This window comes from Macrobrachium rosenbergii, chromosome 4 (genome assembly GCF_040412425.1).
Source record: "Macrobrachium rosenbergii isolate ZJJX-2024 chromosome 4, ASM4041242v1, whole genome shotgun sequence".
NCBI lineage: Eukaryota > Metazoa > Arthropoda > Malacostraca > Decapoda > Palaemonidae > Macrobrachium > Macrobrachium rosenbergii.
The window spans coordinates 3,923,240-3,937,500 of NC_089744.1; the positions used below are offsets into that span (position 1 = coordinate 3,923,240).

Here is a 14,261-nt window from a genome sequence, read left to right on the forward strand (position 1 = left end):
ATATATATATATATATATATATATATATATATATATATATATATATATATATATATATTTATCACGTTCCATATTTTCGTAATTCAGGTTTACAAACACACACAACACGCATCATATGTATGTATATATATGTGTATATATATATATATATATATATATATATATATATATATATATATATATATATACACATACACACACACATATACAGTATATGAGACAACATTCATTTGTAACAGTTATGACTAGAAAGCGGCGAATTAACAGATCGATGGAAATGTGAAGACGAATTGTCATGAACGTCCAGTAAGTTCAGGAATGCCACGAATTTAGAGGTGTATATCGCAGTACATGTTGGTGGATGAACGGAACCAATGCTGACAATTATCCCTGACTGCTGCTTAAGCTGGTTGGGATACTGTAAATTATTTTAATAAGTTATCCACAAGACTATTTTTTTATTTAGCGGCTAGAGAGTGAATACGACAGTGAATGCTCGTCCTTTTTTAGCTATCCCTTCTTAAGGGTTGTGTTTTTTTTCGGAACGATATATTTAAGTAATTATTTGATGCATGCCAACATGAATGAGAGAGAGAGAGAGAGAGAGAGAGAGAGAGAGAGAGAGAGAGAGAGAGAGAGAGAGAGAGAGAGAGAGATGCTAACTGCTTGGCTTCATTTTGACCTGACTATTATTTGTTCCGGCAGTGCTTCACCGTAGCCAACTCCATACTCCACTCTCGACTGTGTCTTATTCTGTCTAACCTTGCCCCAGGCCGTGGGACGCCAATCTGATTCTATACAACTGTATATGTGGGTGTCGAGAAAGGAGGAAATTGGCTTAATTTACTAGAACGAAACTAACGTGACTCTGATTACATTTTGATGAGACCCTTAACCGAGTCCAGAGTATGATGTTGGCCATTAGTACAGAACTCCTCTTTCCCCAGCTTTGAGGGCAAAGGGCAAGAGAGAGCCTTAACTTAACTAATTGCTTGTCCAGAATTGTGGGTGTTTATATCAATGCGGGACATTTATCACTCCCTGCTCTGTGTCCGGAAGCCATGTCGACTCCCATTTTCTCTCTGGTCAGTCCACACTCCATCAATATATATACCTGACCGGACTCCATTCACCCGTTTGTCAAATTGAAATTGCTGATTGTCCTCGACCTGACACGAGTCATCTAGTGCCGTCGTGGCAGGGAGAGAAAACGAAGCGCAGAGTAATTGATTTATTAAGAGAGTAATTGATCGATTAAAAGAATGAACTGGCTTTACAACATCAAGTCCCACTGGGAAGCGGAGCACCTACACTTTGTTAGCTTGTTCTTATTTTTCATTTTCTATTCGTTTCTTATGCATTCTGTACATGATTACCATATTTCTCAGTAACGTATACTGAGTACATATAATTCATTTAAAGGTTTGACAGCACAAAATGATATAGATACAACGACAGTTTGTATGAAAGCCCTTGGTCGTCAAGTATGAGGGATGTCAGATCAAATGGCACTACCCAGAAATCGTAAGAGTAAATTCACTATAAAGCTGCCTGTCTACCACGTTGAGAGAGAGAGAGAGAGAGAGAGAGAGAGAGAGAGAGAGAGAGAGAGAGAGAGAGAGAGAGAGAGAGAGAGAGAGAGACTGTAACAGTATACATATCGGCATGAAGTAGGATATGCCTTTCTTTTAAGTTGATGCATGATATTAACTATCTGATCAAGCGATTTATACTTAATGCTTTCATATATCAAATATTCTGAGTCACTCTGGTAACATTTCATGGAAATGTTGACTGAAAATATTTTGATGATTAAGATTCAACTTGAAAGTTACATTCCTGAAAGTTATTTAATCAATTATTCAAAGAAAAACTGGACCAGTTTGTTTTCTGTGTCTGTGTGCAAGTGAGAGAGAGAGAGAGAGAGAGAGAGAGAGAGAGAGAGAGAGAGAGAGAGAGAGAGAGAGAGAGAGAGAGGTTATTTTCAAATACTAAATCCTTATTTTATGATTTCCCTTTCCTCTCAATTACGCGCGGCATTATAACTAAAAAGGAGTGTACCTGTCATAGCTGAGTCATGACTGCACCTTTGGAATATTGGATCCTCATTTACCTGCCCACCGAGATCCCACGTGCCAATACGCCGGGTGATTTGTTGCTTCATATTACAAGGAGCCGCCCCTCGACTTTATAAGCAGAAAAACCTTTCCAGAATCTCGCGAATTAAAGTATGCACACTCACCATACTGTTCCTCTGCTGTTGCTTGTGTATGGTATTTTATATTTGTGCATTTAAGGCGTACTTCTAGGTGAGTTTGATGCCGTTTTTGATTTTGCAAATGAGAAAAAATAAGGAAAGAAGAGCTTGACCTAGGATTTCAAGAAGTTGCTTACTTACTTTGTCAACTCTTTGACAGTGTTACGGGAGAAGTGAATGTGTGATAAAAAAGACGTTTCAGACTCACACTTCCAAAAAACAAATGGAGCAAATCCGTCGTTGCTTTGAAGTGGCAAAGATCACAAAGGAACTGTATTTCTCAGTATTTTGAGATTGTGGATAATCGTTAAAATTTCAAGCTTTTAAGCATTCCACGCTGTTTTTTGGTTCAGTGAATTAGAGTGAGTGTTCTTGAACATTACTGTTATTGTTCATCTTTTGCGGTGTTACTCCCTACGTGGTCGTTACCTGTATTTCATGAGACCTTACGTGATTGCCACGCCCTCCCATATTCAAATCCAGACACTGGGTGAACCTGAGAAACTTGATCATTTTACAGAGAGACAAAACTGGAGCGAGTTCACCTAAGAAATTTATGGCTAATGATGACAACAGACAGACGTTTTAATAAATGGAAACCGTTAAGAGACACAAAGACACCCCGCTGTTCTTTAATGATTATCGAGTGAAGTTTCAAAACCCTCGCGTGGCGATGTCTTTCCTTCTGGTGGTTGTCGAAGACATAAAGAATAGCGTATCAACCATTAGTGTTATTTGTGGTTTGAGTGGTTTGAGTTTCAAAGGAAACCATCTGCAATAATGAATTGTAATAATGGTTGTCTTCAGTTATTATGTAAGAGATCTGAGACATTCTTTTGAGTTTGTAAAGCCATATATACTTGGTTGGGTCAGATATGTTTGTGGATCACATAATGAAAGCAGGCAATTTGAATTCAAGTACTGTGGACGTAAGTATTTATTTTTCAAACTGAGACGAATTAATGCACTTATGCTGATTCCTGGCAACTGATATTTAAAACATAAATGATCCATTTTTTTTTCTGTACGATTCCTTCCATCGCGCTTCTATTCTCCTCAAACAGAATCGGTTTTCATTGTCTTTTGGAATTAATGTGTTTTGCTTCACTGAAATCTTCCAAAACATTAACTTGCCATATTTATATTCGCCGCTAAAGCGAGAATTCCCGCAGAACTTCACCACAAAGGAGAAATACGAGGTGCTTGAATCCTGCTTTTCACTTTTACATTGTATTTTGCGATTTTTAGGGATAATGCTTTGTCTTTTTTTAACTTGTCTCTAAATTTATCTTCCTAATTTTTTTTAAAGAGAAGCGAAGCAGATATAATCTATTGTAGTTTACTGTGGGTTATGTTTCCATTAATCATCAGTCAATTTTAATATTTAGCCATCTGAAGTGTGTGAAGGCTATATCATGACTTGAGGTGGAATCCTTCAGGATTTCATTATTTCACTGCCTGAATGATTCATCCGAAGGAATAGCGATCTTCCCTCGGCAGTGCATTATCATCCTGGTCGAAATCCCTTAGTACTTCTTCTCTCTCTCTCTCTCTCTCTCTCTCTCTCTCTCTCTCTTCCTTTTAGAAATGTGTATTTATATTTGTATACAAGAGATTCGCGTCGGCACTAGTCCTTAATGTGACGCTACACGCCAGGCGCGTTGGCTGGAAACGCCTCCGTGTGAAAGACGCCTTTTGTTTTACAAAAAAAAAAAAAAAAAAAAAAAAAAAAAAAAAAAAAAAAAGTCGCGTGGGATTTTTGTTCTCTTTGAGATCTTCGCTGTTATTATACCTGAGCAAGAGTCTGATAATTGTTACGGACGCAGGTGAATGTGTCAATTGCAAAGATGACTTCCGTGTAATTTCTAGATAGGACGACACAACACTTAAAATGAAAATATAAGACAGAATATGCCATATACATAACTTGAGGTTGGGCACGAGTAACTATGCAGAGCATGAACACTGGAGTTTAACACGAAAAAATAGAAGTAAATAATTAATAGACAGCATTTCCCGAATGAATTTCCTCCTTCTTATTAAATTTACACTTTTATAGACTTTAATGGAATAAATAAAGAATATTTCCTTGTGGAATTCAGTTCTCAATAAGACTTCGTCAGACCGTCCTGACCATTTCAAACATCCGATGAAATGAATGTAATAAAATCTTCAAGACCATTCTTCTAAAGCCTTCGACCCTCACAGTGGTCACGCCAGATCACTGACAATGCATCAAGTCTAAATAGATTTTGTAACATCTCAAAATAGTTTTTTATATGACAACTTGAATATTTCCTTCGAACGTATCAGGAAGTGCGTCACGTTTCGCACACGTCTTGGAGAATCTTCGTTTTCGTAATCCTTGATTTTGTGAGGAATATCCTCGAAATACTCGGTCAGGGAAGTCATTCAGAATCTTCAAGACCTTCTTCTTCATCTCTTTTATATAGATTTTTTGGCTGAATAAAATGTTATAGAGGAAAGACACTACTTTTTATTACCCTGTCACATTTTGTGCATTTAATATCAAAGATAAGCGATGGTAACAACTTGTGCTTGAGAGAGAGAGAGAGAGAGAGAGAGAGAGAGAGAGAGAGAGAGAGAGAGAGAGAGAGAGAGAGAAGTCGAGGGACAATCCACGTCTTTGTGCAATTTAGAGTCATATTTGAAGTTGGCTGTGGAAAATTGACTATTGCAGATGAAGAAAATAAGCTGCTAGGCAATAATAATAATAATAATAATAATAATAATAATAATAATAATAATAATAATAATAATAATAATAATAATAATCTCAGTTTAGTACCCATTATCTTGAAATATGTAATAGCAAAATGGAGAAAGCTAAATTTGAATAGATAATAATAATAATAATAATAATAATAATAATAATAATAATAATAATAAATGAGAAAAACTCAAAGCAATAACGATAATACAGTGACGTCACTCACCGCGGCCGAGCCCTAAGTGAGTACAATTTGCCGAGCTCTTGTAGTTGTAGGAACTTTAAAGTCTTTTCCAAAGCCTGAATCTGCGAGGCCGGGCCTGGCGCCGAACGGGGGCTAGATGGGGTGGGAAAAGTAAGGAGGTCATGTCAGGTCATCTCGGGTCGAGAGTCATTTGTTGAGGTTGACAGAGCACAAAGGTAGGTAACGAAAACGAGCGGTAAATGAAAAAAAAAGAACAGGCATAGAGAAAATGAGCGATAGCCGAGTCAGTTCTGAATTACTGGTATGAGTTTCAGAGTGTTCAGTCAGATTCTTAAGTCCGTCGACACTCACGTATTTGAGACTGGTGAACTCTTCATGCTACGGAAGTCAAGATTAGTGTCCCAGTGTCGGCGGACTATTGAATGTAACTGTAGGGTTTTATATTCATGTTATATTTGTTTTTTTAAACTGCGGTTTTTTATCTCTCTCTCTCTCACACACACACACACACACACACACACATATATATATATATATATATATATATATATATATATATATATATATATATATATATTTATATATATTTATATATATATATATATATATATATATATATATATATATATATATATATATATATATATATACACACACACATATATATATATATATATATACAACGAGAGAGAGAGAGAGAGAGAGAGAGAGAGAGAGAGAGAGAGAGAGAGAGAGAGAGAGAGAGAGAGAGAATACGTGCATTCTCATGAAGCGGCCTATAACTGCTAGCAAAAAAAAAAAAAAAAAAAAAAAAGCCAGAAAACAGACTACACTATCATTATATATGATGAACGTAAGCGATGGTAAATGAAATTCTGTTAACTTGTTTTTTCGAGTCGAAAACAACTGGATCAAAGTTTTCGTAAATGAAAGGAACAGGAAGGGTCTGTAAGATGTACAGACGAAGTAAATGGCGGACGAAGTTGTCAACTGAAGATTGGTTAAATCTACAAGTGTGGCTTTGCATGACGGAGCACATTTTGTTTCAGGAGAAATTTTAATGTTAATCGCATCCCATAACTTCATCAACTGTCACTTTTCCAGAAATTACAGTCACCTTTACCTACGACTATGGAAAATGATAAACGATTCAGTATTTAGTTCTAAAATTTCAAGGTTTATTTGTGCAAACACACACACACACACACACACACACACACACACATATATATATATATATATATATATATATATATATATATATATATATATATATACATATATATATATATATATATATATATATATATATATATATATATATATATATATATATATATATATATATATATATATATATAATGTATAAAACGTATGTATGAAAACTTTCATGGTTTTCATGGGAGAGAATGCCAAGTGCGGTGTCATGTTAGAACAGCGTTTGTAATTAGGGCTTTTAACAGGGGGGTGATTGAAATGGATTGCGCCTTTGCTTTAGCACTGTTTCCTATACACGGGAGTGGATGAAGTGATTAGGAATTGTTTTAAGTGATTTTTATTGCATATAAAGGTTTAGTTGTTCAATCTGTTCTGAAAGCATGGACGAGAAATTTCCACTATATCCTTGAGTGATTCTTCTTCTACAACTACTACCACTAATGCTGCTATCACTACTACTGCTAATAATAATAATAATAATAATAATAATAATAATAATAATAATAATAATAATTTCCGATTTTATTTCATTGCTTTTTCTACTTTACCAACAACGCCCCTCGCCTAGAAAACATATTTAATTTGTCTGCATAGACATTCTAATGTTCCGTAGGAGGGCGGGGAATTATATCGGTGCTTTATTGAGTGCTTTTAGGTCTATTAACTCCTGTTCACAATTGCAGGCAATATAACGACGGAACAATTAGGAGCAAAATGTCCAGCGCCGCCAAGGGCCCTGGAGGTGCCACTTTACAAACCAGGTGACTCCGAAGGTAACCTTTTAAAAAGGTCGCACGGAAAAAATGGCTATTCGTTCTTGTCGTTAAGCTTTAAGAAACGCGCTCTTGCCAAACGGGAGGATCTGTGAGCGCGTGAAAAGAACGGGTTCGTTCATGAGGCGCCAGACGAGGGAAATAGTTACGAACGTGGTGGTTTCAAGTGAGCGCTTTGTCGCTTCGAAATGGGTGCGTTTCTTGGCTGGGTCGTTTCTCAGGAACGTGTTATTCCTCTCAAGAGAGCTTGGCAGCTCTCTGAGTAAAGTTTGTTTTGTTAAACAAACAAATAAACAGAACATAAACACAAACACACACACACACACACACACACACGAGCACAAAGGACAACACGAAATAATGAAAGGCCTATTTGTTATGAAAATATCGCAGAATTCCTCACCTACTCCTCGTTGCGGTTACAGAGTATTTATCATTATCATTTTTACTGGTGTAGCCATGTCGTCAAAATGATCGAGGTCATACAAATGATGGTCGAGATGGCAATGCCTGACCCTGGTGATGTTCCGTATCTATTTTCCTTCTATGTGGGTTAAGCCCGGACTGAGCGACGGTAAATTTAAGCTTGGAGTTCATTGCTGAATGAGGCCAGCTCCGTGGTAAAGGATGTCAGTTTACTGGCTTTACATAAAGGGATTGATACCGACCCCAGTTAGCAAAAAAATAAGATATATCGTGCCTTGTGAACTTTCTAGAACAACAACGAAATTGATTTGTGAGGAAGCTGCAATTTCCCATATTAATTATTAAAATGCCTTATTACGTACAAAAGTATGTGAGCTTCAAATCAGGCCATTAAAAACAACGTAATCTCTGCAAAAGCTAAACAGGAACGCATATGTTACAATAAAATTGTATTATCATAAAATAATAAAAATCTCGGTGACCTGTCGTTGGCTGTTCAGAGGTTCAAAAAGTCTGAATCTTTCCGGAGAGGAATTAAAAGGGAAATCACCTTTTATAAAGAGCGAATTCCCGTACCCGTCAAAAATGAGGTTAAGGGAAGAGTGTGCAACATATTAATTTTGTAGCTAAGCTTTTAAATGCGGCGTTAGCGGTTTTAGCGGTATTTGCTGCGTGTTCCCCCGATTTGAAAATCCTTATTAATTATATTCTTTAGCAAATGTCCTCGTTTTCATTATTTCTCTGTGAATTGTTACCTGCTATCTTATAGCCTGATATAGGGACTTTAATTTTCTGAGCATTCTTTCGTACAAGAAAAGACTTTGAAGTATCTAACAACTTTATACAGTGTTTTCTGCAGTATTTCTGTAACACGAATTATTAAAGTTTAGGAAACAAAACCACCCGTGATTGGACAATATCGAACTATGATTACTCTATTAAATTTGCGCAGGTGATTGCGATTGTAATATAGTTTGCATATTGATTTCCATTATGGTATCTATACAGAACTCCAACAGCTTCAAAAATACAGGATGAAATGAAAAATGCAAAAAGAAAAAAAAAATGAAAAATAGTTATTGGAATGAACCAAATGTGTTATGGGATATAATTATCACATTACAAAAAAATTATATTTGTTGGTTTGCCATAAGCGAATCTGGCGTGTGATTACTTTTACCCATAAACGGATTTGAGGTGAAATTGCATTAAATGGTGACGGTCGAAAATTCGTTGATCGGATTAGTTATCGTTATCACAGTTATAGAAAACTGTTGTGTTTAAATGTACAACAATATTTTTTGCTCATTCTAGCTGTACTGTTTAACCGTTAATGAGGAAAACGATCTGAGGTTCGACGCACTAAACCTGCTAAGAAAAAATAAATGAACAAACTAGGTAACTACAATTGCTCTTTGATTCTAAGCGTTCGAGTACGTCAAACCTCTTCTATTGCTGACTTTTTTGATCTCGACTTCCGATGTCGGACACACACCCAAGATTTATTCACAGGGAAGACGTCATTCCGATGCTGATTGTGACTGGTGTCGTATGTGTTATCCACGATGAACTCGGAGGTCGTATGCATCGAGCAGTAACCTTCAGTCCTTAGGTCGAAGCGGGAAGCCTAGACCCAGTTCGGATTTTAGAAGCAATGAATCTCATTCCGCGGTTTGTTTGATTGATGGGTTCTCTTGCATAGTTCTTTGGAGAAACTGTGTTTATATTTTCTTTTCTTTTTCATTTGATGGCTGTCAAGTACATGTACTCATCGCATCTTTAATAGCCATATATGATAGAGATCAAAAGCCTTAAGGAAAATATTTCATTTTTTATATGAGAAAGGATTACGGGTTTTTTTGGGGATGTGGCAACACTGCGTCGCTTGGATATTTGGGGAATAGCTATCAAAATATATTCAGTTTAATTCAGTTACTTTTTTATGTAACAGATTCTTTTTTTTTTTACTTATATCTGGAAAATTTGCGGAATAAAGACAAGAAATTAACTAAAGAAAAAATTGGATTTTCAAAAGGCACTATCATATTTCGCTTCGTTTTAGACAAGTGGGAGTTCCCTTTCATACTCGAAGATTCTTTTTGTATCTTCATCAGTTCGCTCAATAATTTGAGATAGCCATAACATTAACAAAAAATCCTTTTATATACAGAAACTAACTGAGACATTCCGTATTGATTTCTTTGAATGCAAGCTGTGAGAACTACGCTTTCTCATACAGCATACGTATACTTTCGCAAGTTTTACTTTCTATTCTTAAAAAAAGAAAACGATGCTTCGAATTCGCAACCGTTTTCTTTTCATATTGCATCCCATTTGTTTTTGATCCGAAATGAAACTCCCTCCGAAAAGTTATCGGGAAACATTTCTCAATAGGCAGGACAATCAGCGCGTTTTACGGACACGCCTTGAAAAAAAAAAAAAAAAAAAAAAAAAAAAAAAGAGGAACCCCGCCAACCAGATCATCTTCTTTGAAGAAGAGTTTTTTCCTCTTGGTCTTCAAGACCCACGCACACACACATACACATACACACCAATGTCTCTTTGTGTTCAGGCGAAGATTCTCCTATCATAACAATTATGTGTAGCTTTTGAAGGCTCTTTCTTTCTTTGCTTTTACTTTTTAAGATCGTGTTGTTTGGAATTGATCAAGCGGCAGATGAGAATAAAAAGAGAACAGACAAATAAGATATTGAAATGAAGGGAAGGAGGGAGGGAGGGAGGGAGGGAGGGTGCAAGAGCTATTGGTGGGATTTTTGTAGAAGCGACGGAACAAAAACTTGTAACCCAGTGAGGTATTCATATCTGAGTTCAAAGGTATCTATTTAAGAAAACCTCCTTTCTTCTTTTTTTTGAGTGTTTCATGTGTTGACAGTTGCACCATAAGGATAATGACACATCTCTTGCTGCATTTCTTCTGATGTCATTACTCTGCCATTGAATGTTTGCGTCGCCACTGATAATAGGTTTTGCTCACGCGGTTTGTCTTATGTGAAGAGCCATGAGCAGGGACAGAATACTTGTGAGCAATACTTAAACAGAAGCGATCTTCATTTCCTAATTGTTACGTTTCACTTTGTGTAACAATGGTCAGTGTCTAAGCGCTTTTTCGAAAAGTATCATGCATTTGCTAAGGTGTCGCGAAAGTAATACTACAGCCTCTAAATGCTTTCCACTTCATAAGTGGGAGTATATGTATATGCCATACACACACGCACGTTAATTGTGTATGTATATATAATATATATATATATATATATATATATATATATATATATATATATATATATATATATATAATATATAAATATATATATATATTTATATATATGTATATAATATATATATATATATATATATATATATATATATATATATATATATATATATATATATATACTCTATATGTATATATATATATAAGTAAATGTTAGTATATCTGTTTGGATTCTATCCTAACCGCTTGACAGACTCAGACAAAATTTTGCACACAACCTCTATGTTACCCCAGAAAGGTTTATAAATCAAAATCAAACCCCTACCCGGTGACAGACATGAAAACACAGGCAAAACAAATGGAATTTTTGTTTTGACGTCACCTTTTCCTTCAGCTTTCCGGGTTAATTCTCATTTTTCACCTGACGCTCCAGTTTTTTTTTGTTTTGACGTCACCTTTTCCTTCAGGCTTTCCGGGTTAATTCTCATTTTTCACCTGACGCTCCAGTTTTTCTTTTTTTTCAGGTTCTGTCAGTTTTGTACATCCCAAAAATTAAACTGTATTAGACTGCATTAGAATTACTTTCATTCAGTCATAAAGCAATGTAGTTCAAGATATAACCTCTACCACCACACCAGTCAGACCTTACAATTGTTGCCACGGGAAAAAGTAGTAACAGACCAAATGTTGCTGTGACAGGCTTACCCCCCTCGTTAAAAAACTACTCGCGTCAAAAATCACCACATTTTTTTCAGCGTTCTTCTAAAGCCAAACATATCTTAATCATACCCTGTCAGTAAAATACAGGTTCTTAAGTCCCTTGTGGTATTACCATCATCGTATCTAAATACTTAATCCGCGAAAAAAAATTGGTAGTTACGGCCATAACTTTGGAGATCAAGAACTAATTCATCACCATCCGTGCATGTGTATTAGCACACCAAGTGATTCTGTGACAGATCTACCCACCCATTAAAAAATTACTCGAGACGAAATACCACATTTTTTTCATCGTTCATCTTGAGCCAAGCGTATCTTAATTAAATACTACCAATAAAATATACATTCTCAAGTACCTTGAGGTATTACCATAATCATATCTAGAATGAATCTCCTTCGATTTGCTGTGCAGTGAAGTTCACATAATTGATGAAAGGTCCGTCTACTGTTGAAAGGGAGACAGACTCCCCCCTCCCTCCCCCAACACACACACACACACACACACACACACACACACACATACACAGACACACCCGAGTACGAAGCGTAGAAGTATAAGATCTTTGATTTATTGTCTTTGTTCAGTGATGTCATTTATTCTTTTCTAATAGAGGAACGTAACTTCCTTTCCCCCTTATATCTACAATTTCTATATTAGCAGACTAAATGATTCTTTGACAAAACTGCCCCTCATTAAAAAATTACTCGCTATGAAATTACCACATTTTTTCAGCGTTCATCTTAAGTCAAACGTATTTTAATTATACCTTGCCAATAAAATACAAATTTTTAAGTACCTTGAGGTATTACCAACATCATATCAGACTTCGGCCTACACTTTCCCTCAGAAACGCCACAGGAAACTAAAACGCGTTCGTTAACATGCACAGGAAACCGAAAACAGTTGCAGCTCTTTTTACGGTGTCTAAAATTGCCATCGTGAAAATAATTTAATGTTTATATAGACAACGGACACTGTATCTTAATAACTTATAGATATTCTGAAGCTGTTTGTGAAGCTGATAATCTACCATCTAGGTTTCATCTTCCCTTCCCCCTTCCAGTTCCTCTTCCCTTCTTTTTCCCTCCCCTACCCCTACCCCTTCCTCCTCCCTTCCCTCCCCTCTCATTCATCCTCCCATCCCCTCCTCTCCCCTCCACCTTCCCCTACATTCCCCCTCCCTCCACTTCCCCATTCCCCCTCCTCCTCTATCTTCTCACTTCTTTCCCCTTTTCCTCTCCTTTTTCCCTGTTTCCTCCCCCTCCCTCTACCCTCTACCCTCCCACTGCCCGTAGACAGTTATTCAGAGTTTTAACGGGCCTACCCGTAGGTTGTTATTCAGATTTTTTCCAGGCAGCCGGGTTGGTCAAGGCTAGTTTACACACACACACATATATATATATATATATATATATATATATATATATATATATATATATATATATATATATATATATATATATATATATATATATATAATATATATATATACCAGTAACGATAACAAGAAGGAGGTGGAAGGAGCAGATGAGGAATTATGAAATGTTACCGAAGAGCAAAAAGCCGATTATTTGAGGAACAAGTGTATGATGAAAGAGATCAAATAAATTAGCCAAGGAGGCGGTAAAAAAGAGAGTAGCTTGTTTAAGAAGTACAATTCAAAGTTTTAGGAGAGGGAGGGTGAGGAGGGCACAGAATGGGAAAATCTAGATAAACGGTGTGATGGAGGTACGGGAAAAGAAGGTTCTTGATATTCGTATCCCAACATTGCAAGTGACTGTGCAAGATAGGAGGTAAGTGACACAGTGCGTGTGTAATGGGGTTCAATGCACTGCTGATGAGGATTCTTTGCAAGTGCACGGAGCAACTAATGTTTTAAATAATCATCCAGGATTTAGCTGCTAAAGTATGAGTGTAGCAGTGATCAATGTCGTTTTTTCTCTTGTACCTCCCTTTGTTCTAAGGAACAACTTGATATTAAACAGATATGTATGTACATACTTGACAAATAACAGTATATATATAAATGTATGTATGTATATATATATATATATATATATATATATATATATATATATATATATATATATATATATATATAAATAAACATTTCTCAAGCCAACTGGTAAATAGTGTTGCAGTTGAGAGGCAGGTGTCGCCGATTGGCTGGATAATTGACACCTCGGCAATGGTATCTCGCCATCTTCCGGAGCCACTCCTGATTGGCTTCGTTTGAGGAGTAATGCGATCTTCCCGAGGCTGATATACCGGCTGCTGGTTGCCGGAATATGACTCAATTTGTTTTAATGAAGAGCAATAGAAGGCGATAATGACATCGTATATATCGAGTGTGCTAAACTAATGGCCGGCATTCATCCTCGATATAATGGACAGCAAATACAAACAGCGCGCGATTGTGTTCCGTGGGTGGTTGCAAGGTCGGCTGGGAAGATGCGGATAAGACTCTGTACCGTCTTCGTTGATCTTCGAAAACATTCGTGGCCTCGACACGAAAATTACTTCTGCCTGCGGGGTTAGAAACCGTCGCCTTTTAAAGTGGAGAATTTCTTTTGGCTCCATAATTCTACTAAACAATGCAATAAAAGGTTACCAACATTATGGTACTATCAACTATAATTCTGTCGGAATGCCTAGTAACAGTGTTCAAACTCTTGAATATTTTTCCCTCCAGAAA

General features: G+C 36.4%; 1 protein-coding gene across 2 annotated transcripts in view; it reads right to left on the reverse strand.

Moving 5' to 3' along the window:
• The window catches only part of NPF (neuropeptide F), a 78,160-nt gene that overhangs the window by 10,651 nt on the left and 53,248 nt on the right, over positions 1 to 14,261 (reverse strand). The window contains exon 2 of one of the 2 annotated variants that reach the window (XM_067089242.1): positions 5,215 to 5,325. The exons of the other annotated variant lie outside the window; for it this stretch is intronic. Coding sequence (XP_066945343.1) covers positions 5,215 to 5,325 — 111 coding nt within the window. The remainder of the gene's footprint in view (positions 1 to 5,214; positions 5,326 to 14,261) is intronic. 2 annotated transcript variants of the gene reach the window in all.